A 25,527-nucleotide genomic window follows, 5' to 3' on the forward strand; every position below is an offset into this window, starting at 1 on the left:
CTTTAGCTCCTCTCTGGACAACAAGGTGAAGGTCTACAGGCAAGTGTACAGCCAGACTCAGATGCTACATTAATGTCTGGGGCTGCAAAATGGCACTTCTGCATCCAAATGGAACAGAGACTGGTATATCTGTTGACCAGCAGAGACTGGCTGTCGTCCTAGTCCTGAGGCGCCTGTGATCTGGGACTATGGGGTAAATGAGGAAGATAGGCCCCTACTTTACTGCCTTAGGAACCTGGGAGGCATGCGGCCTCTTTCTTGCATTTGGTTAAGCTTTGGGAACCCTGACTTCGGCCTGGGTGAGGGTTGGCCCAGAAAGAAGAGAAGCTGAGGGAAGGTCCTGGCCTCCCTTTATGTGAAGTTGCACTAATTGAGCAGCTGAGAGTGAGCACACCTACAGTCACCAATGACTCAGACAGCTGGGATTCATGTGGAAACAGGATGTGTGCACCCCGGCAGGGGAGGGGCAACTGGGAGGAAGAATCCCAGCGTTCATAGAAGTCCAATGTCTAGACGCTCCAGTCTGAATACAGGTGTTCAGGGTGTATACAGACCAGGTCCTTCTGACCAGGTCTATACAGAGTGCTGAGAAGAGGGCTCCAGGTCCAATCAGGAAATAGCTACCCTACCCCTAGGCTGACTGCCTTGGGCCTAGAAAACCTGGGCTCTCACTGGAAGGTTTCCCTCAAAAGGGGCCAATCCGGGCCCAGAGAGGAGCCTCCTCCAGCCCCAGGGTAGGGGCAGGGCGTCCTGTGGCTACGCCCATCAGCGGGAGGTGTTAGCAGACGGAGCGAAGGACCCAGACCTGTCGACCTGCCCTGCCCAAGCTAGCAGCTGCCATCCATGGGGAACAGCCACTGCGTCCCTCAGACCCCCAGGAGGCTACGGGCCTCCTTTTCCAGAAAGCCCTCGCTCAAGGGAAACAGGTGAGGGGTGTGGCCTGGCCACAAGGGAACAGGGTCTCCCTGGACCTGATGCCTGGACCAGGCCTTGAGCCTTCGGTTTCCCTTGTTCCCAGAGAAGACAGCGCCAGGAAGCTGGCTGGCCTGTTTGGCACCGAGGCTAGGCCTGATGGGGACACCGCAGCTAACAAGATCTTCCACTACATCCCTGGGACGGTGAGCAGAGGGGCGTGTCTGGCTGGAGTGGTATGGCACGGGGCCTGGAGTCTGAGGGCAACTTTGTGCTTCCCCTGTATGATTGTGTGTGCCACAGTGTGAGTGGTAATGTGGGCATCACATCTTCCAGCAACTCAGGGTGACCCCTGGCCAGCTTGGAGGGATTCAAGTCCAGAGCAAGATAAGGAAGTTGACGCTGTTCCTCTCCGGAGAGCTCACTCAAAAGTCTAGGCTGAGAGTGAAACCAAGACCAGCGTTGAGTCAGTGGTGAGCAGGCAGAGCCTGCCCACTCTTGTTGCATATCCAGAGGGACAATGGCCACCCTCAACCTCCACTGCTCCAACCTGGGTCTTTTGGGCCCAAGAACTGCGTGAGAACTTCTGGTAAATAGCATAGTGTAGGCCTCAGTTCCCAAGTATTACTGGTCCACAGCTGTTTCTGTTATGTGGAGCCCACAGCTACCATGTTGCCTTCTAGGCACCCATCCCCATACAGCAAGGAGCCAGCTCTGGAGTTCCTATAGACCTCTTGAGATCAGAAGGCTAACCATTCTGTGGGTTTAATGACTCGCTGAGGAAAAACATACCTTTCCCCTCCCCTTTTCCCAACTCTACAGCAATACTTGGGAGGAGCCTGGGCTGCAGGTCTGACAGGAACTCCTCCTACTCTGCTGTTCTTGGAGAACCACACCCACCCCAGTGAGCCAGGCTCTGTTCTATATGTGCAGCCTCTACCAGAGTCGGGGGCAAGGCTCCTGTATTCTTGGGTCCTACAGCTGATGCAAACTCCCAAAGTACACCTTTCTCACAGGATCCCAGGAAACTAGGAAAACTGTACCACAGCCTCTCCTGGTCTCTGAGGTTGCAGGAATTTCTGCAGGCAGCTGTCACTTTCAGAAACCTTACTGCCTCAAAGAAATAAAGAGGGAAATGGGGCCTGGAGTGACCAAGAGTGGCATCCCTCCCCGTGGGCACATCTTAGACCCTGACTCCCTCTAGTCAGGCCCAGTCATAATTTTAAGAAAGAGTCCCAGAATTCCAGAGTAGTTGACCCTAGTCTGAACACAATAACTGGAAAGGGCAAAACATGACCCTCCCAGGAAGTGGGATCAGGAGGAGGAGCCCTAGCCAGGCTTGGAACCAGTCCTCCTGAGCACTGTACATGGGCTATGGACTCTAGGTAGATTCTACACCTAACAAGAGTGAGCCCTCAGCTGTCTGAGCACCAGGACCAGCTTCATACCTTTCCTACTCATGGCCTATTTTTTCAGTGCCATCCAATGTCCATTTCAACACTGGGTGTAGGTACAGGAGGCCCCACCCAGAGTCAGTGAAGATGTGAGCTGGTTTTGTCTGTTCACATTCCTAGACCTGTGCTACAGGTAGTCCAACTCGATCAGGGCAGCGTAGCCCATGCAGGTAGTCCTGGGTAGCTCCCAAAGGCAACATGGTACCTGTCCTAAGCCTATGGCTTACAGCTTACTCCATTCCTGATCTCTAAAATGACACAGAGGATTCTTCCAAGACTGTCTAAGAATTGTATAGATGTTGGACCCACCTCTCTTCTTGCCTCCCAGAACATCCCAGTCATATTCTAGGCTATGTGGAGTCATCAGTGAGCAAAATAGAATAAGACTTCTGTTCTCACCTTCTTCCATTCCTATGTCAAAGACAGTCAAGACAAAACAAGAGAAGATAGACTAAGCCAGACTAAACCAGTACTAAGTGAAAAGCAAAGGCTGAATTTTAGGACATTCAGAAAGAAGGTAAACTTGAACAGAGCCCACAAAGGGGTGAAACGGGAAGTTAGGGCTGAGCAGAAATTTGCACACACAAAGGTGAGACACTTACGTGTCTTACATAATGGAGGGGAAAAGGAGAGGACTGGGTCCCAAGTTTAGTCCTAGAGAACTCCTCATGGCCAATGCTCTACCTTCTACTCTAAGTTAAGTAGTGTGCACATGGTGAGCTGCGATAGCCAGCACAGACTCACAAACACTGACTAGTACCTCTCTCCGGTTCCAACTTCTCAGACATCATGAGTTTCCAGACTCAACTTGGGCAATGTTGTGAATATTTACACTAAAAAATTAGCAAATATTATGAGCTAGGACCTTGGGGTTTTTTTCTTCTTTTTTTTTTTTTTTTTGGTTCTTTTTTTCGGAGCTGGGGACCGAACCCAGGGCCTTGTGCTTCCTAGGTAAGCGCTCTAACCACTGAGCTAAATCCCCAACCCCGGTTTTTTTTTTCTTCTTTATTTCATTTTTCATAGAACCAGATAAAAAAAAAATTTCCAACTGCTACTGAAAACCTGAGATGGCTTTGAGCATATCTCATTCTCGTATCACCTCTGAATTCTTGGACAAGCCTGAGGGTGTCGAATGACCGAAGTTAAGTTGCACAGAATAGGCAGTAATGAAGATAAGGATTGAACCCAGGATGTGCCAACTTAAGTCTATACCACAGAGCAGGTAGCTCTAACTGTAGGGAGCGTTCTATGTATGCGTGTGGTGTACACATATTCTACTTTTCATGTGATGAGGCTTAGGCATGTGTGGTATGCATGTATGTGCATGTTCTTGATGAATGTATTCTGTGACTGTGCACGGACAGATCAGAACTATATTCAGAAGCTGTGTGTATAGTGCGTGGGGATCTGGCCCCATCTGGTCCCTCTCTTGAGCCCTACTCCCTCAGGACATCCTGGGCCCAGAAAATCATCCAGAAAACCTGGAACAGCCATTCCTGAGTGTATTCAAAAAAGGGTGGCGGAGGACACCTGTGAGGAACCTAGGCAAGGTGGTGCACTATTCCAAGGTTCAGCTACGGTTCCAGCACAGCCAGGTAGGAGCCACACCATGTTAGGAAAGACTTGGGAACCAACATCCGTGCCTGGGGCTGTCCGCCCAGCCTCTGAGACTAGTGGCTCTGCTCTCCCCCAGGACATCAGTGACTGCTATCTGGAACTGTTCCCCTCCCACCTGTACTTCCAGGCCCATGGTTCTGAAGGACTTACATTCCAGGTGAGTGGTACAGACAGAGGGAGGGAGGGACTACGTTCCTTAGGAGTCCCTGCAGCCCCTCCTATACTGTCCTGTGGCAGGGGCTGCTACCACTGACGGAATTGAGCATCTGCCCGATTGATGGGTCCAGAGAGCATGCCTTCCAGATTACAGGTGTGTGGAGAGACCTGGCCTGGCCACCACTGGACCAGGACCTCTGGACCTGGCACTGGAGGTCCACTTGCAGCCCTTGGAGAGGAGACTTTCCTGTGGGCTTCTGTGAGTTCTAAGCTTGGCCCCTAGCCCACTTGACTCTTCTGCCCCTAGGCCCACTGCCTGCCCCACTCCTTGTTCTCTGCCGCAGTGAGGCCGAGCTCAGCCATTGGCTCTACCACCTGGAAAAGCAAATGGCTCTCCTGGGTCTGCGGCGATGCCACTCAGCACCCCCACAGGTCAGTAGCAGAGTCCTTCCCCCATTCAGACTCCCTGGCCTGCCTTTGACCTATTCTTTCTTCCTCCTCAGGGTTCTCTGGGAGATAAACTCCCCTGGACCCAGCTATGCCGAGCACACGGGTTTGAACCCATGAGCAGCGCAATCTGTGCCTCAAGGGTCAAGCTGCAGCATCTGCCCTCCCAGGTGGGTGGGAAAAGACCTGAGGTGCAGTGAGATAGGGAAGGATAAAGGACAAGTAAGGCTGGACTCCAGGTGGCCAACTCCACTCTATCCTTTGACCCCTTACAGGAGCAGTGGGACCGGCTTCTGGTACTGTACCCAGCATCCCTGGCCATCTTCTCTGAGGAGCCAGAAGGCCTTAACTTTAAGGTTGGCCCTCTCCACATATACCTGTCCGGGAAGGTGCCCTTTCTGGGGTGGGGGCGGAGACTCAGAAACCTGTATTTCAGGGCCTATTGGGACAGAGCACAGGGTTCCACCTATCTGGCTCCACTGCCCTGGTCAGTCTGGTCTCAGCTCTGGCACAGAGCAGGAGTCTCCACCCTCTACGTCCCATCTCATCCTGCAGGGACATCCTTAATCCTGGAGTGGGTGGCATGGAACAAGCTATTTCTTGGGATTTCCCCCTTGTCTCTGAGCACCTTCCATGCATCATATGGAGAGAGAGCGTGCATGAGCATTGTGTCTAGAACTAAAGCATGACACTGGTGTGCACTCATAGTCACTGAAAAACATACCAAGGGGGCTTCCCTCACAGGGGCTGGTTCCTACTAGCATCTGTCTACACCTGGCATCAGCTGGTGAAGATCCAACAGGAGGTAGAGTGTAGATGTTCCAGAACCAAGCTGCCGAGCCTTTTCTCAGAGTGACATCCTCGGGGCTAGGTGGCCTGAGTTTCCAGCCCAGCTCTGGAGAGCAGGATTGAAGGATAGGGCCAGGAAGAGGCTGGGATGACCCAGATAAATACCTAGTTACTCCACAGGGAGAGCTTCCACTAAGTGCCATCCATATCAACTTAGAAGAGAAGGAAAAAGAGATCCGCTCCTTTCTCATCGAAGGTAGGGTCCTACCTGGAATCTACCCACTGCTCGACCGGGCTTCTGGGAGGGGTCCGCGTTTGGTGGATGCTTCAACTCTTTGCTCTGTGGGGTGAGAAGTGTACCTGTCCTGTCAGACCTTAGTTCACATATCTCGTGCTAGGCCGCCTCATCAACACCATCCGAGTGGTATGTGCCAGTTATGAGGATTACAGTCAATGGCTGCTGTGCCTCAGGACGGTCTCTCACAGGGATGGGGCCCACCCGCTGCCTGGCCCAGAGAGTTTCCCAGGACTACAGAGACCCACACAGGTGAGGAGTCAGTGAGGTCCCTGTAACTCAGGTTGTGGCAGTGGAACAAACTAGGGAGCAGAAAGGTAGGTCCAAGCAGGGATAGATAGGTAAGGAGACAGATCCAACCGCTCACCTCTGCTACTTAGGTTTTAGGTAGAGGCCGAGGTTCACTCTCTTCCAATGGACGAACCAGCCGGAAATTAGAGTGTCCAGTGTTCCCTACCAGCCAATCCCTCCCTGAGCCCTCAGTGCCAACCACCATAGGTGTCCCTGCCCATCCTGTACCTGTAAGTACCTAAAGGAATGACATGAGAGGGGGATAAAAAAAAACCATGGGACTTCGGTCTCCTGGGGAGCCTAGGTCCCGTTGTCCCATGGTGGTGATTACTGGACCATGGAGGTCCCTTCAGTTCACGTGCCTTCCCTATGGTCCACGTGAACTGAAGGGACCTCCATGCAGGCTCTTAGAAGAGTCTGTGGGAAAGAAGCCCTGGAGATCTTTCTGAGTTGTTCTTGGTTTCCACAGAACCAGACCAACTCTAACTGTGTCAGCACTGGCCAAAAGAAGATAGAGCTGAGGCACAGTGGCAGTAGCCAGTCCCCCAGGGGCAAAGCTCAAAGAGAAGTATCTGGCTCAACTGCCCCACTGCCCCTGCACCTGGACCTGACGAAGGTAACCTCACCACATACCCTGACCCCAGGCCATTTTCCCTCCTGTTTCTACTTCCTTACTTGTCTAGGTGATCCTAGAACTCAGAGACCTCGTGCTCTAAGGACAGAATCTAACTGAGGTAACCCATGTATTCCCTTCCTCTTGTAGATGAGTGTCCTGAACCTAGATAGTGGCCCAGAGGCTCAGGATTGCTCTCCAGACATTCCACACTCCCCGCTCTATGCTGATCCCTACACACCACCAGCTATAGCTCACCACAAGATTACAGACATCCAAGGCCTGGATGAGGTCAGTGCTCTACTGGGTGGCAGGACTGAATATGCTACAGTGAAATCAGGAGATGTCAGAAACCTGAAGACTATGAAGGGAGGATGTTTCTGGGCAAGAGATCTCTGGGCTTCGCAGTGGTCCCAGACCAGGGCTTCAGGTAACTTTCATTTTCCCAGCAGTTCCTCTGTGCGGTACAGACATCACCTGGACCTGAACTATCAAGCCCGTTCCCCTCAGTCTCTGTGTCTGTGCCTGTCTCTGACTCCAACTCTGGAATCTCCAGCTCCCCCCGGCCTCTGGGCTCACATTTGCTCTCCAAGAAAGGAGCCCTGCAGTCCAGAGCTTCCCAGAGACACCGGGGTTCCATCAAGAGCAGGGCCCCACAGCCCTCAGACTTCCCTCAGCTTGTAAGTCACATTCTCCACTCTGGTGTGGAGGCCCAGAGATCAGGGGATATTGGGTAGGGGGTTCTAGGACTCCAAGGAGAAAAACAAGCGAATATGGGGCAGAGAGAAACCACGGACAAAGACAGCATGGTAGGACAGGAAGCAGGAGGGTAAGGAGAAGGAAGTGGCAAGGCTTTGGCAGGTCGAGTGGGCTGATCTGTGCGGGCTTTAAGACTTATATTTTGGGGCTTCCAGGTCACACCTGCCAGAGAAGGTACACCCAGTTCCCTGCCACCTCCCCCAGGTGAGTGAGGGTCTTATCTCCTGAAGGGAAAGGGGTCCTACTTCTTAAACCTGATGCCTGAGCCGTCTCTGACTCCCCTACTAGATGAAGAGGCTCCTATCTGGAACAAGACTTCCTCTCCCTCCCACCAGAAGTGGTCACATCCCAGGAAGCCTGCGGTGGAAGGGGGATTCATCCAGTGGATCTGATGGCCCCCAAGTGAGCTGCTGCTTCTCAAAAAACACAACCAGCCAGCACCAACCGGGATAAGAGTTCGACCAGTCCTTTGACTTATATTAAACACACCAGGGCCTAACCCCATCAGGTCGAGGGTGTTTCTGGAATTTTGAGGATAGAGGCACCTCTCACCAGGCTCTAGCTCCTCAGCTTTAGCAGCTGGAACAAATGAAAGGAGGTAACCCTAGGAACGAACCAGTGAGGGACATCAGTAAGATTCTGTACAACCCCAGAAGCTTTACCTCTAGGGGGAGAGGGGGAGGTGCTAGTGCAGGTCTTTACTTAGAAGTGGGGAACAGCATGAGTGTGAAGTACAGAGCGCTGAAAAAGTCAGGTTGTCAAACCCAGCCTGTGAAGCCAGAAGGCGTGAGGGTCAGAGATCAGCAGGGTGAGAGCTATTACAAGAAGCAAAGGAGTATAGGAAAAGCCAGTACTGTTGGGTGCACAGGGTAAGGTTGGTCAGAAAAATTAACACCATAAACAAGAAAGAGATTTTATTGGTGCTATGTCCCTGTGTTCCCCTCTGAGCAGCCAGAGTAATCTACCATCCTAAGGACCTTTATCTGCTGTCTTGGGTAGAACCCCACCCTGAATGGGCTATCACTGTGTCACCTCAATCCCTTCGCCTACCTTCCCACTCTACAACTTCTCTCAGCCTTGGCTTCATCCAAGCTCCCTTTAGTATCAGGAGACAGTCGTTCCATGGGATGCTATCAAATTCTGTATATATATATCCTGTCAGGGGCTCTTGGAGAAGATCCAACCCTGCCCCATAGATCCCACATTGCAGGGGCCTCAGAAACCACCCCTGGAGCTATTCCTAGAACAATGGTTTTCAACCTGTGGCTCACAACCCCCTTGGTAAACCTCTAGCTCCAAAAATATTTACATTATGATTCGTAACAGTAGCAAAATTCCAGTTATGAAGTCGCAATGAAAATAATTTTATGGTTGGGGATTACTACAACAGGAGAAACTGTATTGAAGGGTTGCAGCATTAGGAAGGTTGAGAACCACTGCCTAGAACCTATTCACTGACCTGGGCCAGGCCTACACAAGTTGTGCCTCAGGGATCAGGGCCTTGGAGGCCCTAGCCAGCCAAGCCTGCCTTTCAGTAGGGCAGTGTTCTTGGCCTGCCTCCCTCTCGCTTTGAAGGCACTTAGTATCCTCATCCTGGCCTAGACATATCCAGAGGGGCCTTGTTGCTTTGACACTTATTGTAGATCACTTTCATTTCTCACCAGACAAAAGGCAGGATGCCCATTTAAGTTAGGTTTCAGATAACAATTTCTTCATACAAGTACATTTCAGGAATTTCATGTAAATTCAAATTTAGCTCGATGCCCTGTCGTTTTTCCTTGCAAATCCAATGTCCTGTTACCCAGCTCCATGTTTAGTGCCCACTTACCCACAACCCTGAATCTCTACCCTCCCAGGTATGGAAAATGGCCTTGGCCTTAGTCAGTGGCTGGACCCTTAGGTTGAATCTAAGTAAATCAGTACCAAGGACACTGGTTCCTTCCTAGATGGTGGGGAGAAGAGCAACATCTTGTCCTTGTCACCTGGGTTCATCTTCATGCTCATGCCTCGCCAGGCCAGCCTGGCTTCTAGCAGCTGGGGTCTGAGCTGGAACTGGGTCTTGGTCTGTCACCATGCCCTCTCCCAACCTGACGACGGAAATAGCGGATAGCGGAGATGGTGCCAATGTTGGCCAGCAAGACTGTAGGAGAAGCAGAAGATACCCTGAGAGCCAGCCCGGGCTTTATCACACCTTCCGCCTGTACCACCCAGTCTTCCAAGGACGGTGTGCTGGAGGTATAGTAGCAATGACAAAAGCAAGGTCAAGGAGCCTGAACCCCCATGCACCCTTCGTCCCCGCTGGCCCAGCAGACAGGTAAGCAGCTCTAGCCCCTAGGTCTTCTAGGCATAGCACCCTCATCCCAGGACCTCCAAACCTGTTTTCCAAGCATCTGGGGCATGTAGATCCGAGGTTCTCACAGCCCACGTGGCAAAAGCAACGAACACCAGGCACATGTCATTTTGGCTAAATTTAAATGAAGTAAGGGGACTCCGTAGTTCCCCTAAGAAAGAAAAGTCCATTAGATGCTCCTCTCTGAGACATGCCTGCCATAGAATTCCACCTGTCCTAGATAGATCTTTTGAGTCAGATCTTCCCCACGACTTCTCTTATTTAAGACACTGGAGAGTATGTGAGAGTTGAACCAGAACAATTTGGGAGATTTGCCTTTTGGGTCTTCTGTTCTCTGGTCTGCGGCATGGTTTACAGAGGAGAAAGGAGATTTCGGACAGTGGTCAGTGATAAGGCCAAAACCCTGAAGCGTCTGGCCTGAGCTGCCCTATCCTAAATGTTTCCTGGGATAACTTAGGAGATTACCCTTCCTCCATGTAGATCCCAGAGCATGAAAGAACACTCGTACGTACAAGCAGATATCAGGGTCATTCCCTGCCCCCTACCATATCCTCTTACTCTAGCTCCCTGGACAATGTGTTTCCAGGACCTGGATGGGGCTGGGACCTGATAAACACCTACCTGCCTTCCTGATTGCTAAACTAAGGTGTTCTGCTGTAGGTGGAACAGGGTTGGAAGGTGCCTCAGGCCCGACTTCCCTGGAAAGCTCTGAGGTCTGCATCTGGATATGAGTGGCTGGTGGCTGTCTGTTCCCAAATCCTTCCTCAGGGAAGAAGTGTTCATAGACCTCAGGGATGGAGATTGGCACTAAATCTCCAGGGGGAACAGGTGCCACAGTGTCTGCTCTCGGTGGCGACACTGAGGAGTGGCCCCTCTGACATCTTGACCTCTGGGCTCTGCTTTCCCGAAAAAAAAACTCGCATGTATCAGGCCATTGGACTTCATCCAGGGCTTGGCTGGCTGCCTCCTCATCTTCTACATCTTCATCTTCCTCCTCAATGGTGTCACAGAAAAAGAACTCATAGGCCTCAGGGAGAGTCACTGCAAAGCAGCTTCCAGGCTCAGCCTCTGCTGATACAGAGGATATAGGAGGAGGCAGGTGCTTGAGGATCCGAGGCTGGGGGAGTCGGGGCCCAACAGCTACAGCGTCCCAGGCTGCCGACCCCCCACGGCTTCCTGCTGCTGTCCTGGGAGCTGAGGGCCGGTCCGGGGTTAGGGAGGATGATCCTGTAGGCTCGCCTGACCCTGATTCTTCATGGCTGGGTATAGCCATGGAAAATCGTACTTTCTTCTTCTTGGGGCCTTGGACAGGACCTAGGCAGGGCTCTCCTGAGGACCCTGCTGAGAACTGCCCTACTGGCTTCTCAATGTTTCCCCCTGGAGGCAGAGTCACTGCTGTATCCACCATGGCAGCTTCAGCCTGGGAAATAGGGGATAAAGAAGGCATAACAGATATAGACACACTCTCTGTAGACTCAGTCTTTGAAACAGAATGAGGCAAATCTGTACAAAGCACATCCACTGAAGCAGGCACAGAGGGAGAAACTTCTGTCTTGATCTCTGAGCCTGCTGCAGAGAGGTCCACGTGCAATCCAGGTGTGCACGCAGAGGCAAACTCAGCCTTGCCCAGTTGAGACATAGAGGCAGGTGTGGACAAAGCCATGTCAGGCTCAGAGGCAGGTGTAGGCTGATTTGTATGGGGTTGACATTTGAAGGCAAGTGTGGACAAAGCCATGTCAGGCGTGAAGGGATGTGCAGACGAAGCTATGTTAGGCTGAGGCTTGGAGGTAGGTTTAGACAAAGCCATGTAGGGTTGAGGCTTGGAGGCAGGTTTAGACATATTTGGTGTTGCCATGGAGATATCTGGATGAACTTCCTGGACAGGTTTGGATACCGTGTGTAACACGGCTCTGGATTTCTTTCCGATCTGGTCAGTATCTTGCTCAGTTATCGGAGTAGGTGCAGAAAGATCCGAGCCTGACTCCTGTCTGGCCATCTGTTCAGGAATACTAGAGTCATGTTCCGGAGCACCCGTGGAGTCCGACTGTGGCTTATCCTGCTGGGATTTTGCTATTAGTGTCCCAGACATAAGAACCTCCTTGGGCCTGGCCTCCGTAAGCTGTGGGGAGCTCATCTGGATAGCAGCAGAGTCTGGAGATCCAGAGTACTTGGTCCCCTTGGCACCAACACCACGCCTCTTCTTACGACCAGGTTTCTGCGGTGAAGCTTCAAGGCTGTCAGGGGGACTTTGAGGGATGGCTCTGTGGCCAGGAGACTCGGGACTATGGGGGGGTTTACCAGGAGAACTAGGGGCAGGGCCTTGCAAAAGCCTCTGCATCTTGTCTGTGAAAGTTGCTGACCCTGGGAAGGACAAGGCCTGGCCAGGACAGACACTGTCTGAGCTGGGGAACGGAAGGGCTTCTGACCGTGTGGACGTGCTGACTACCTGATGACTGGCCTCCAGAGCCAGGACAGGCTCACACTGAGACCTGCTGACCAACTGCTGAGCGGCCACGTCCTCCAACTCACAGCCCTGTTGTCCCCTCCCTTGGGAAACCAGCTGCCCAGTGAAGAGGGGTGGGGGCCCAGGGGGGCTGCTTCCACTGCTGTCCCCTTGGTCAATGTCACTGGACAAGGGCTCGTCGCCAGAGGCCAGGTCAGCCTGCAAGAGGCCACACTCATCAGCAGTGGCTGAGAACTCGGCCCATTCACGATCGCTGAGCTGGACGCTGTACTGGAAGTTGTCCATTGCACATCAGCAGAGGTGCTGGAGCGACAGCAAGACTTTGGGCCAGGCAGGGTCTTCACAAATCCAGGCTCCATGCACTAAGTAGCACACATTGCTACTATCCTGCCTGACCTTGTGGCACCTGTCCCCGCCCTGGCAGTCCATTCTATCTGGAAGAACCACAGGACAGACTTTCCTTCTTCCAGATTCTACTCCATTTTTCTGAGTTAGAAATCGACTTCAGTTTCCCCTGTTTTCAATTCAGCTCCAAATAACAGTACCCTGACATACTGTCACAGTCCTAAAATGAAATATGATTTCATATTAGTGAAGCAAATTAAAGACCAGTGTTAGTCATGTCTGGATGGTGTCCCCTCACATCTCTGAGATCTTTCACTGGGACTGATTTCCCGTCTCCAGCTCTGTTCACAGGGTTTTGCATCAGAGATCAGTTCTCTATGACAGTCATTCCTAGCCTCCCCACTACCACCACTGGCAGCCAACCACAGAAGAGAATCCATAGCATCCATCGGATGACTACCCTTCTGGACGATGACCTTCCACCAGCCTTGGCTGGAACAAGTTTTCTGGGCTTACCAAGGTCATGTTGGTACTGGCCAGAGCCTACTCAAACGTTTGTAAGAGGAACCTAGGCCAGAGGTCACAGAACTTAAACACCGCCCGCCCCCTGAACTCCAGCAAACCACTCTGGCTGTTCTCAGGGTCTGTACTCCCATCTACTCCTGCCCTGCTATCCAAAGCCCCATTTTGCCCTATCTGAGTGAACCAAGATGGTCTGAGCTAGCCAAGGCCTCCAGTCTCTGACCCCTGAAGGGACCACGGCCAGCTATGTCTAGAATGAGGCGAGTAGGAAGTTACTATGACTGGAACAATCCTGAGTGAGAAAAACCACTGGGGGCTTCCTACCTATCAGCCTTTCTCTCCTCTCTAATCCCCTGGAGAGGCCATGGTAAAACTTTCCTGCCATTAGGACCCCTAGACGGAAGAAAGGGGCTAAGTGTATCTTACCTGGTTCTCAGCAGCCAGCTAGGGCCATGGAGCTATCATCTAGAGGCTTGTCCCCAAGCAGCTAGGTGCTAGGCTTCTTAATGCAAGCCCCGCCCCTACTTCCAAAAATATCCTGTCCCTGGGATCACTTATGACTCGTGCCAGTCTCAGAGCCAAGCCACAAATAGATGGCATTTGAGGGGACTCCAGCAATATGAAGGACATTTTCCTGGTGTAGGGCCAGCACTGGGGGTTGGCATTAGCTAAGGTCACATCAGATTCCAACTAGTGCCCTATGATTAGCACTAGGCAGATCTCCCTTCCCAAGAAGAAGGAGACCCATGCTTCCAGCTCATAATGAAACTTTGGTCCCACCCCACCTACTACCTAAAAGTTTCTAGCCCAACCCAGCAGACTACACTGTTGACCTGGATCTGACATCCAGGGCTCATAGGGCCTCCTGGGCATTGCTAAACCTGCCAGCAGGACCAGAAGGAAGTGGGTGCATTCATTGTTCTTGTGAAGGGCTACATAGGCATTGACCCTTGACCTCAAAAAAAAAGGAGTGAGCAAGGTCAATGGAACAAGGTGTAGGCTGTTGGGGGGAAAGTGTATGTGTTGGATAGTCCTAAGACAGGGTGGCCACTCTACCTTATGAAGACATGGGCAGAGCAACCACATCTATACTGAGCTCCCTGCTAGGTCCCTGAGCACCTCTCTAAGACAGGCACCAGGAGATCCTTCTTTCTAAAGGGCATGAGACAAAGAGAGGGTAATTTCCACACAGACAACACATAACAGAACAGGGTCCCCAGGCTCTGCTTGTTTGCTTGTTGTTTGTTTGTTTAATACTCCCCAGGCTGACCTCAAACTTGCTTTATAGTTAGGCTGGCACCAAATTTACAATTCTTTTATGTTAGCCTCCAAAGCTCTAGGATTAAGGTACGTGCCGGTGTTCCTGGATACTGCTTATCCCCTCAGAGACATGGTGTTCTAAGCTGGACATGATGGCTCACACCTTTAATCTCAGCACTAGGGAGGTAGAGACAGGTGAATCTCTGTGGGTTCAAGGCAAGCCTGGTCTACATAGCAAGCTTCAGGACAGTTATGGAGGACCACATAGAACAAACCACTCTCTCTCTCTCTCTCTCTCTCTCTCTCTCTCTCTCTCTCTCTCTCTCTCTCTCTCTCTCTCTCTCACACACACACACACACACACACACACACACACACAATTATTGCTCTAGACATGACTGTACATGCCAGTAATCCCACTTAGGAGGTAAAACCAGAAAGATCAGGACTTTTAAGGGCAGCCAACTTGGACTGCATAAGATTCTATCTAAAAAAGGGAGGAGGGGTTAGATTTCTTTGGCTGCTTCAAAACCCATGAAAATAATCTTGCTTTACTTTCCCCAGCTACTGGTATTGGTGGGACACAGCACACTGGTTTGTTCCCATATTGGCCTAAGACACCCAGCATTGTGTCCTACAAAGAGAGCAGTGTTACTTCATCATAGCTTAGGAGATGCACGCATGTGGATCTATGACCAGGGAAATGGCAGCCAAGCATTTTATGGACTTCATGAAATAAAACAGCTGTGGAAGTCTGGGTCAGAGTGGGGGATGATATGATCTGACAGAGTTTTAGACAGATGCTTTGGCCTTCCCACTTAAGAATACAGGGTCGGGCTGGAAAGATGGCTCAGAGGTTAAGAGCACTGACTGCTCTTCCAGAGGTCCTGAGTTCGATTCCCAGCAACCACATGGTGGCTCACAACCATCTGTCATGGAATCCAATGCCATCTTCTGGTGTGTCTGAAGACAGCTATAGTGTACTCACATACATAAAATTAATTAATTAAGTAAGTAATTAAAAAGAATACAGGCTCAACAAGAGGGAAGTGGGGGTGGCAGGACTAGGATAGAAAAGGGTCTTACTGTGGGGCCAGGAGGGAAGGCTTTGCTGAAACAAACTTACAGGAGTTGGCTCAGCCTTCAGAAAGAAGCCCTTTCTTCCACTCACTCCTCAATTCTGAGCCTTCTCAGTGAGAGGTTGGGAGCAGATGTCTGTCCAAGGGAAAGGATCTGTAAGTATTCTCAGTCTGGGTAGGAAGGTGACATGTTCGTAGTACAGTTAATTGTAGAAGCGACCGCAGCCTGATCAGTAGGTCCAACAAATGAGTGGGCCAAAAGGAAGGATGGCTCAAAAGGACAAAGCTTTGCCTGAAGTGCCCCTGGAGGCCACGAGAGAGCGCCAAAATTCTACTGTCAAAGGAAAGAACCAACTTTCTGCAAGTTGTCCTTACACACACACACACACACACACACACACACACACACACACACACACACACACACACACACACACACAGCTTTGATTTTTAAAAAAGATTTATTTTAAAATAGTCTTACTGAGCTTAACACACGACAAACTGCAAATGTTTAAAGTATACAATGCTAGACTTGGACATAAGTATTCAGTGAGGATGCCAATCTCGGAGAGCCAATTGTCCTAGTGATTTTTTTCCTCCCCCTCCTCTCAAGACACCATTGCCAGTTTTCTGTCACTGTAAAGTGAGTCACCTTGTCCAGAAGCTTATGTAAATGGAATCACGTGTTGCAGCATCTAACATCAATGAGAGTAGAAGAGAGATGGATTCACCAGTGGACTGAAGTTATGATACCCACAAGCTAGGGCTAACAAGCAAGATTTTACAGAAGCATACTGTCAGCAAGTGTCGCAATCCATTGCTACAGCTATTTCTCCAAGTCGTTCTGTTCCAGGTAGCAAGTGAAGTCATTCTTGGCGAACAGGCAGTACAAGTAGTGCTTTAGGAAAATCACTAAATTACCCAATAAATCAGTATCTAATAACTGGTCTTTTCTACCTTATTCTACTTCATAGACAGTATATATTTGTACTGTGTGAAATTAAGTTCATCCACCCTACTGCATTTATCAAATTTTTTGAGACAGGGTCTCACATTGTAGACCACAATGATCTCAAACTCAAGGGAATCTTGCTGCCTCAGACTCTGGAGTTCGGAGATTACGAATGTGAATCCCCACAGCTGATTTACATTTATCATGCTTAAAACTTAGGGGCCAGGTGTGGTAATGCAGACCTTTAATCCCAGCACGCAGAGGCAGAGGCAGAGGCAGAGGCAGAGGCAGAGGCAGAGGCAGAGGCAGAGGCAGAGGCAGAGGCAGAGGCAGAGGCAGAGGCAGAGGCAGAGGCAGAGGCAGAGGCAGAGGCAGAGGCAGAGAGGGGGCAGAGGCAGGCAGATAGATCTCTGTAAATGTGAGGCCTGCTTCATCTGCATAACACAGTTCCAGACCAGCCAGGACTATATAGTGACCCCCCCCCATGTCTCAAAAAAGTATTTTTGTAGTTCCTTTTTAAAATTCTTTTTCTTTTTTTTTTTTTTAAGATTTATTCATTTATTATATATAAGTACACTGTAGCTGTCTTCAGATGCACCAGAAGAGGGCATCGGATCTCTTTACAGATGGTTGTGAGCCACCATGTGGTTGCTGGGAATTGAACTCAGGACCTCTAGAAGAGCAGACGGGTGCTCTTAACCACTGAGCCATCTCTCCAGCCCTTTAGAATTATTTTTATGTTATATTCCTTGGTGTTTTGCCTGGATGTATGTTTGTGTGAGGGTGTCAAAAGCCTTGAAACTGGAGTTATAGACAGGTATGAACTGACATGTGGGTACTAGGAATTGAACCCGGATTTTCTGGAAAAGCAGCCAGTACTCTTACCTACTGGGCCATCTCTCCAGCCCCGAATTCTACAGTTTCTAAAGACAGGGTCTCCCTGTGTAGCTCTAGTTAGTCTGGAACTTGCTATGCAGACCAGGCTGGTGAATTCAGAGAACCGCCTTGTAAATGCTGAGTAAACGTGTGGACTACCATTGCTTAAGCTGGTCAGCTTGACACACAGACTGGAGTTACATGAAAGGAGGGAGACCTAACTGAGGAAAATACCCTCACAAGAGCAGCTGTAAGGCATTTTCCTAATTAGTTATTGATAAGAGTCCAGGTCATTATGGGTGGTTCTATCCCTGAGCTAGTGGTCCTTGGTTCTATAAGAAAGTAGGCTGAGGGCTGGAGAGATGGCTCAGTGGTTAAGAGCACTGACTGCTCTTCCAGAGGTCCTGAGTTCAAATCCCAGCAACCACATGGTGGCTTGCAACCATCTATAAATAAAATAAATAAATCTTTTTAAAAAAGAAAGAAAGAAAGAAAGAAAGAAAGAAAGAAAGAAAGAAAGTAGGCTGAGCAAGCCATAGGAGGCAAGCCAGTGAGCAGCACCAGCCACACACGCCCCACCCCCATGGCCTCTGTATCAGTTTCTGTTTCCAGGATATTGACCTGTTTGAGTTCCTGTCCTGACTTCAATGATAAAAGTGCTGTGGAAATATAAGCCGAAAACACCCTTTCCTTCCAACTTGCTTTTGGTCATGGGTTTTGTCATAGCAATAGAAACCCTGTCCATGCTTAGCAAGTTCTACAATTATTTGTTTTGTAGGTATGTGTGGACATGCATGTGCTGTAGCATGCATGTGGAGGTCAGAGGACAAATATTGGAATTGGTTCTCTCCTGCCATTTGGGTGCCAGAGATGAAACTCAGATCCCCAGTCTTGGAAGCAGTCACCCTCACCGGCTGAGCTAACTCACTGGCTGTCGTGTGACAAAACTTTTACTGGAGAGACACAACACACACATATTGACTGTAGATAGGAACAGACCAAAGTGCAGATACCACCAGAGTCCAACTTGATAAATCAATGAGCTTTAATGGGGTTACTGACAGCACTCAGATAGCTAATTGCATTACCAAAGCCCACCCCAGCATGGATGACGGCTCACAAAGCTAGGAACTACTACACAGCCTGCAGGCAGCCTAACGGATTGGAGAGTGTCCTTTCTGGGTGCTTCAGATGGTCCAAAACCTCTTCCAAGCAGCTCGGCTGGTTTCTGCTTCTTCCGAGTCTTTGAAGCTTGGCTGGACTGTGTCTTCTTGGCTACTAGTCTGGTCTGAGAGATTTCCGCAGCTCAGCTTGTCTTAGCATCTTATTTGCAGCTTGTCTCTGCTAGTCTAAAGGGACTCTCAGCTTACTTTGGCAGGAGAGATCTAGGGAATCTGGTCAGTTTCAGGAACTTCCTGAAACTCTGAGTTATTTACTTCCTGTTTAAAGAGCTTCCATGCACATCAAAATGTTTCAATCTAGAAGGAAACTGTTAAATAATGCCGGTGTCACTACCTTCTAGTGGTGCAATAGTCCAAGGGGTAAAGCCCTTATGTATGTGGTTTGCAGTGTTCTTCCTAGTCTGTAGTTTTATCTTTTCATTTTTAAAAATATCTCCTGTAAAGCCTCTCCTCCTCCCCCTCCCCCTCCGTCAAGGTCTGACTCTGTAGTTAAAGCTTGCCTCAGAATTGAGAGCCTCCGGCATTAGCCTCCTAAGTACTAGGATTGCAAATGTGTGTCATCAAGCTTGGGAGGTAGAGGCAGTAAGACCTCTGAGAGTTCAAAGCCAGCCTGGTCTACATTGTAAATTCCAGGACAGCCAGAGCAACATAGTGAGAGCCTGCCTCAAAACAAACAAAAACAAAAACCCAAGTGGATGCCACCACCCATAGCTGAAGCTATTACCGTCTCTTTTTCTTTTTTCTTTTTCTATGACATGACAGGGTCACAGTATATAGCTTGGAATGGCATGGAGCTCAATAGACTAGGCTTACAGAAATCCTCCTGCCTCCACCTCCTAAGTGCTGGAATTAAAGGTGTGTCCCAACACACACAGCTAAAGCCCCATTTTTTTGCTTTTTGAGATAAACATACAAAATGTAGTCCAGGCTGACCTCAAACTCAAAAGAGATCTTCTTGCCTCTGCTTCCCAAGGGCTGGGATCAAAGGTGTGTTCTACCATACCTGATTGAAATTCCTTAAATGAAACCAGTACATCCATTTTCCTATTCTGTAGATGGGAAGCTTCCTGTTGACTCAGGTGACTTCATCCTGTGAGTGCTTAGCAAGTTGTGATGATGGCCAAGTATCCCTATGTTACCCTCCTACCTCCACGGTCATACATCAGGCCTTCTGCTAATAGCAGCCCAAAACGCACATCTGAACCACCAGCTCCGTGCTACATCTCTGTGGTAACTACACAGAAAGTGCTCGTGCTCCCATCATCGAACCCATGACCCTGAGATTAAGAGTCTCGTGCTTTACTGATTAAGTGGTCCCTTCATCTTTATTCTTTAGTTATCACAGAGGAGCTGTTCCAGATTCAAACCCTCTGACTTCGTTCATGCCCCATGGCCTCTAGGTGATCTTAGGCCTGTAATACGACCTTCAGGGAGTATTTTAGTGTTCACAGCTTCTGTTCTTTACATTTTCTTAATGGATTATATAGAGATTATCTTCATAACAAAAACTAAGTCACTTGAAATGGAAAACCTTTATGATCTCACAGTCCCTGATGGGAGATATCAAAGAGTGGCTCTGCTGACAGTGACTACTCAGAGTCTCTCAGGATAGGAAGACCTGGTGTGGCTTCAGCTTAGACTCCACCATTGATATTGACGGTGGTTCTAGCCTGGTCTATTTTCTGTAGAAGTAAGTTCTGGGATCAAAGGAATGTGTTGCCCCTTTGTTGCTGTAATGAATCCATGAGAGAAGACTACTAAGAAATGGGTTCAAGGGCTGGAGAGATGGCTCAGAGGTTAAGAGCACCGACTGCTCTTCCAGAGGTCCTGAGTTCAATTCCCAGAAACCACATGGTGGCTCATAACCATCTGTGATGGGATCTGATGCCCTCTTCTGGTGTGTCTGAAGACAGTGACAGTGTACTCACATAAATAAAATAAATAAATAAATTTAAAAAAAAGAAAAGAAAAGAAAAGAAATGGGTTCAAGTCACTAGAAAGCCTTTATTAGCTGGCCAATGACTACACTGGATGTTCAAGACCCCATTGCACTCCCAAGCCTTTCTCAGATTGAGTTTTTAAGCATGCACACGCGCGCACACACACACACACACACACACACACACACACACACACACACACACACAAGCAAGGTTAGTAGATTTGTTTGGGGACTTCCCAATAACTGTGGGACTTGATGGATTAGGTCTTTGTTTTTATTTTTGTTTTTATTTTCTCTGTGCTGAGTTTCATGGCCCAAATGGCACTTCCATCATGCCATCGGTTGTGCCAAGGCCTGGAGGCCAGCATCAACTGATCCCTTTGCTAAGGATGTCCAGAACAAACTACAGAAGACAAGAAGTGTGGCAGTTAGGCTGGGGTCTGCTTAGGAGAATTACTACTCTTTCCGAATGCACTTCTTCTGGAAGGGGTCCTGTAGCTGGCCTTTGACTACTTTATGGGTTCTTCTCTTTAACCCCCTAAGACTAGATAAGAGAGAAAAAAGGATCTAGAGGAAAGGGAAGAGCTTTCTGAATAAAGTCAGGTGTTAAGGGGGGTGATGTTATGGTTAGACTACTTCCTGCTAATTAGGAATTGAGTTCCTTGGAACAAGTTTGATCTTCACCAGCAGGATATATAATTTATTTTTTTGTGTGTACAACTACTTAATAAACCTCAATCAACAATGACCAACAACCGATCCACCCTGCCTCTCGGGGCCCTAGCATTTACAAACCGTCTGAAATTCTCCAGAATTCCAAGTGTCACACAACCACGGAAACTATCTGCAGCTGGCAAAATCGCACCTCTGCTAGAGCACAAGGCAAGTCATAGTTAACTGCTATGAAACAGCCCCATATCTCCACATCTGAGATTAAAACAAAACATTCCTACACTGTTTCTGTGTTTTCTTAAAGAAACCAAAATCCCAGAATTCTCACTACAGAGCCAATATGACCCACCTCCTCGTGCCATCTCAGGTGACACTTCTTCCCCTGGCCACACAGAAAATACCCCCTCCCACCTCCTGAAGGTGAAGCCTAGATATGAGTAACTCCCCTTTCCTTGTATACCTTTCTGCAGTGAGCAGTTCCCCACCTCCCACACAGACTCTCCTGCTAAGAAAATCCTCCAGTTCGTTCCTTCTTACCATTGTCCTCCTCCCGCAGGTCTGAAGGTTACAGCATGTATCAGGATCACTGGCTCCAGCCCCTGGAAATTCAGGACGATGAAAAGCAGCGGGGAAGCAGAAGTGACAAGTTTAGCCAAGGCTCACTGAGATTTCTCCAAGGCACATGCAGCTCGATGCGAGGGTCTCCAGGGATATCCTGTTGAAGGAGGTGGTAGATCAACCTGTGATCGAGTTCCTTGCCTTACTTCATGGTGGCTTGGGTGTAGCTTCCATGCCACTCACAAGACCCCGCAGGCTAAACCTGAGATGGGCCCACCCCTTACACAAGGAAATCACAGCACTCAGCTGCAACTCTTGAGGATAAAGAGACATAAGGAGCACAGTGGTGCCTTTGTGGGGTATGAGTGTCCTAGCCTTTGTGCCTGGTGTCTTCAGTAGCATCCAGATGCCAGTGATCAGGATAATGCAGAAAGGAACCCCAATCTTCTCCCGCTGGATGAGCTTCAGGTCTTTGACTCCTCATGAGTCTCTCTTGAGTGTTGAGGTTTTCCTCCCGACTACTTAGTTCCCAGAAATAGCGACTCTGAGACTTATTTATTAATAAAGGCCTGGGCCACAAGCTTTGGCTTGCTCTCCAACTAGCGCATAACTCAATTTTATTATAACCTGAGTTCATCTATGTGGCTGGTTTCCCCTCCTTGTCTTTTTACCTCCAATTCCTCAGCACTCTGGGGTGAATCTCTCTTGTTTTTTTTTTAAGATTTTTATTTATTTTACGTATGTGAGTACACTGTAGAGTGAGTACACTGTAGCTGTCTTCAGACACACCAGAAGGTTTCAGATCCCATTACAGATGGTTGTGAGCCACCATGTGGTTGCTGGGAATTGAACTCAGGACCTCTGGAAGAGCAGTCGGAGCTCTTAACCACTGAGCCATCTAGCCCCTCTCTTGTTTTTATTTCCCAGAATTCTATCTCTGCCAGATGTCCTACCTCCTACTTTCCGCCTTAGCTCATTGGCCAGAAGTTTTTTTATTGGCAGGTGATGCTTCCATACAGTAAATAACAGATACTCTGTACACTCGAGTCTAGGAATGATGCGAGAAGAGAGGAAAATTTATCTTTTTTTTTTTCCTAAAGAAAAGGTTTCACTGTGCATCCCTGGCTGGCCTGGAATTCACTAGCCTGAAACTCACCATGCAGACTAGGTTGGCCTCAAACTCACAGTGATCCACCTGCTTCTGCTTCCTAAGCATAGATTAAAGGTATGTGCCACCATGCCCAGTAGTGCCACGGCTAAGGAGATGGCTCAGTGGGTAAAACCTCTTGTTCTACAAGCATGGAGAACTGAGTTTAAACCCATGTAAAAAGCTAGACATGACTGCCCAGCGCAAGAGATAGGAGACAGAGATTGACAAATTCTGAGAGCTCACTGGCCAGCCAGCCTATATAAGAGGCTCACCTTTCAGTTCAATGAGAGTTTTGGGTGTTTGGGGTTTTTGGGTTTTTTGTTTTGTTTTGTTTTGTTTTGGTTTTGATTTTGGGTTTTGGTTTGGTTTTTGTTTTTTGAGACAGGGTTTCTCTGTAGCCCTAGCTGTCTTAGAACTTGATCTGTAGACCAGGCTGGCCTCAAACTCAGAGATTTGCCTGCCTCTCCCTCCTGAAAGCACTGGGATGAAAGGCATGGACCACCCTCATCACCACCACACCCCACCTCTGTTTGCCCATGGATAAATACTGGCACATACATGCATTACACACACACACACACACACACACACACACACACACACACACAGAGAGAGAGAGAGAGAGAGAGAGAGAGAGAGAGAGAGAGAGAGAGAGAGTTTTAAATCAGAATCGTCCTCCAATACTCCCCAATTACCTTCCTGCATTGAGACAACTTGGTGACTGTCACCTTCTTGGCTGCCCCCTCTTGGTGGTACCTATTATGTTTGAGGGCAGTTGCAGACTCCACCACTAACCAAAGCAAAGCCAACCCTGGAGTATGAGGGGATGTATACACATCTGTAAATGCCCTGGCTAGACAAAGGGCTTGGGAAATGACCTGGGTCAGGGATGCCAGAGCTAGGACATAGTGCTATTGAACCATACCGTTTAAAACAAAACAAAAGTGCCACTCGACTCTCTAAATAAGTATCCTCTGGTACAGTCTAGGCCTCAAGCCTGCAGTCGTAGGACAAGCCACACTTGGCCACCTCTATAACCTCCGGGTTCAGCTCTGGCCCAGAGGCCCAGAATAAAAGGTTATTGGAGTCAGCTGTAGTCAAAGCTTCTGCACGTACACTACGAAAAGCAGAAAAGCCCCGGAGGCAGAGCTATCAGCACCTGGAGCAGCACCTGGATTCCAGCTGGGACAGGTGGGCTGCCAGGTGGCTAAGTAAGCAGGAGCACAGGCCACCGGCTGGGACATCCTCACATTCCGCCAGGAAACATCTCAGTGAGGCACTCTTTGAAAAGAGCCCAGGACTTGCAGGATCTCAGGATCAGCAAAGTAATCTTGCTGAGATCTCAAGGTCAGGGTCAGGGTCAGGGTCAGGATCAGGGTCAGGGTCAGGGTCAGGGTCAGGGAGTAGCAAGAGCAGGAATCTGTTCTTGCACATATCTCACCTCCACGCAGCGTCACCTACACAACGGCTGTTACCCGACCACGTTGGTTCTCAGATATCTTATGGTCATCTCCAGGATGTCAGCTGTCCCCAGTTTTGTGAGCTGGGAGCTCTGGAGGCAAGAATACAGGATGGGTGGCAAGCCAGAGAGTTACCCTACCCTCTGAATCTTAGGCTCTGAGGGCCACAGTAAGCCCTGAGAACTGGACTCTTTGAGTGCTTCATCCTAGCCCTCACTCACATCCTTCCTATGCGCGCGTTCTGAATGATGGTCTGGAGCAGGACCATGCTTGCGTTGATGCGCGCTCGCCGCCCCTTCTCCAACTTGGAGGACTATTTAGGCGGAGTAGTGGTTGAGTCCAGTGTTCCACTGTCCCTTCCTCAACCTTGCAGGGGTTTTGGCAGCGTTGTCTTACTTATCTGGGGTCCAGCTAGTATTGGTCAGAGTCCAGGCCAGGGTTGAGACGCTCGGCTTTCCACAGTGCACCTAGCGCCCAAGTGAGCACAGAGTGGGCGAGCACCTACAAGAGTGAACCTCGAGCCCGAGCACTTGCGTGCTTAAATAAGGCGGGGGTGGGGGGCGCGGGGGGCAGCGGCGGGGCCTGTGAATGCTTCTGGACTTCAGTTCCCACACTCCTCCCAGCCAATAGGAGGGCCAGACTCCAGCCCGGCCTGAGGCCCGCCCTCTCCGGTTGTTACGTGTAACCAGTCCCCAGGAAGACCGGGGCTACAAACGTGAACCCGACGCTGAAGTCCACTATCTAAGGGCAGTGCACCAAAAGGAGCTCTGCGGTTAGAGTGGTGAAGTAAGTGGTTGGGGCGGAGCTCCTGGCTCACTTAATTTCGGAAAGGAAGCATTGGGGGATATGGAGTGAAGTTCATGATCACCTCTTAGGAAATTTCTCCAAAGGCTAGAAAACAAATTTTCAAGGCTGCGAAGCCAGGAGCCATTGCGTCTCCTCGCAGTCCTACCCAAGACTCTAGCAGTATCAAGACAGCCACTTGTCTGATCAGCTGAAAATCACTTGCTCATGTGCAGTGTTGTTTCCAGCAAGGAGCCTGTAACAAACACAGAAGCCTTGGCACAAGCTTTGGAGAAATGACCTGGGTAAAAAGATGAACCAACAACCAGCCACCGAGACTAGAGGGAGGTCAACTGGTTCTGCTCACCTATCTGATGGGTGACATCAGCTGATACCACAGGGCAGTGGAAGGACAACTTCATGCAATGTAAGGATATCAGTGGTGACAGAAACCAGATGGGATGATGTCATGGTGCTAAGGATGTATTCTGAATTACCCCACTGCTAAGTCCAGCAAAGAAGAACTCAAAAAGTTAGGGCAAGTGGGGCATACTTACACATGCCTTTAATGTAGCTTTCAAGAGACAGAAGCAGGAAGAG

General features: G+C 49.5%; 3 protein-coding genes across 4 annotated transcripts in view; 1 reads left to right on the plus strand and 2 right to left on the minus strand.

Annotated features, from left to right (window-relative positions):
• The window catches only part of LOC116891772 (ubiquitin-conjugating enzyme E2 R2), a 618,378-nt gene that overhangs the window by 68,536 nt on the left and 524,315 nt on the right, over positions 1-25,527 (minus strand). The window lies entirely within an intron of this gene.
• Positions 62-8,250, plus strand: Plekhn1 (pleckstrin homology domain containing N1). 2 transcript variants are annotated; one of them, XM_032893176.1, is made up of 16 exons: positions 62-926; positions 1,019-1,118; positions 3,815-3,961; positions 4,060-4,140; positions 4,221-4,293; positions 4,447-4,571; positions 4,643-4,756; positions 4,862-4,942; positions 5,556-5,631; positions 5,774-5,922; positions 6,051-6,191; positions 6,431-6,577; positions 6,725-6,865; positions 7,024-7,254; positions 7,489-7,537; positions 7,622-8,250. In XM_032893176.1, exons 1-16 carry the CDS (start codon positions 844-846, stop codon positions 7,723-7,725), a joined length of 1,842 nt encoding a protein of 613 aa, XP_032749067.1. In that variant the 5' UTR covers positions 62-843; the 3' UTR covers positions 7,726-8,250. The 2 variants fall into 2 exon arrangements, with proteins under 2 accessions (XP_032749067.1, XP_032749076.1); XM_032893185.1 differs by having other exon boundaries at positions 7,027-7,254.
• Positions 8,231-12,738, minus strand: Perm1 (PPARGC1 and ESRR induced regulator, muscle 1). Its single transcript, XM_032892527.1, has 3 exons — positions 10,305-12,738; positions 9,709-9,834; positions 8,231-9,473 (listed from the first exon to the last, which is right to left on the minus strand). The coding sequence occupies exons 1-3, from the start codon at positions 12,430-12,432 to the stop codon at positions 9,361-9,363; spliced, it is 2,367 nt and encodes a 788-aa protein (XP_032748418.1). The 5' UTR covers positions 12,433-12,738; the 3' UTR covers positions 8,231-9,360.

This window comes from Rattus rattus, chromosome 1, assembly GCF_011064425.1.
Source record: "Rattus rattus isolate New Zealand chromosome 1, Rrattus_CSIRO_v1, whole genome shotgun sequence".
In the NCBI taxonomy this organism is placed as follows: Eukaryota; Metazoa; Chordata; class Mammalia; order Rodentia; family Muridae; genus Rattus; species Rattus rattus.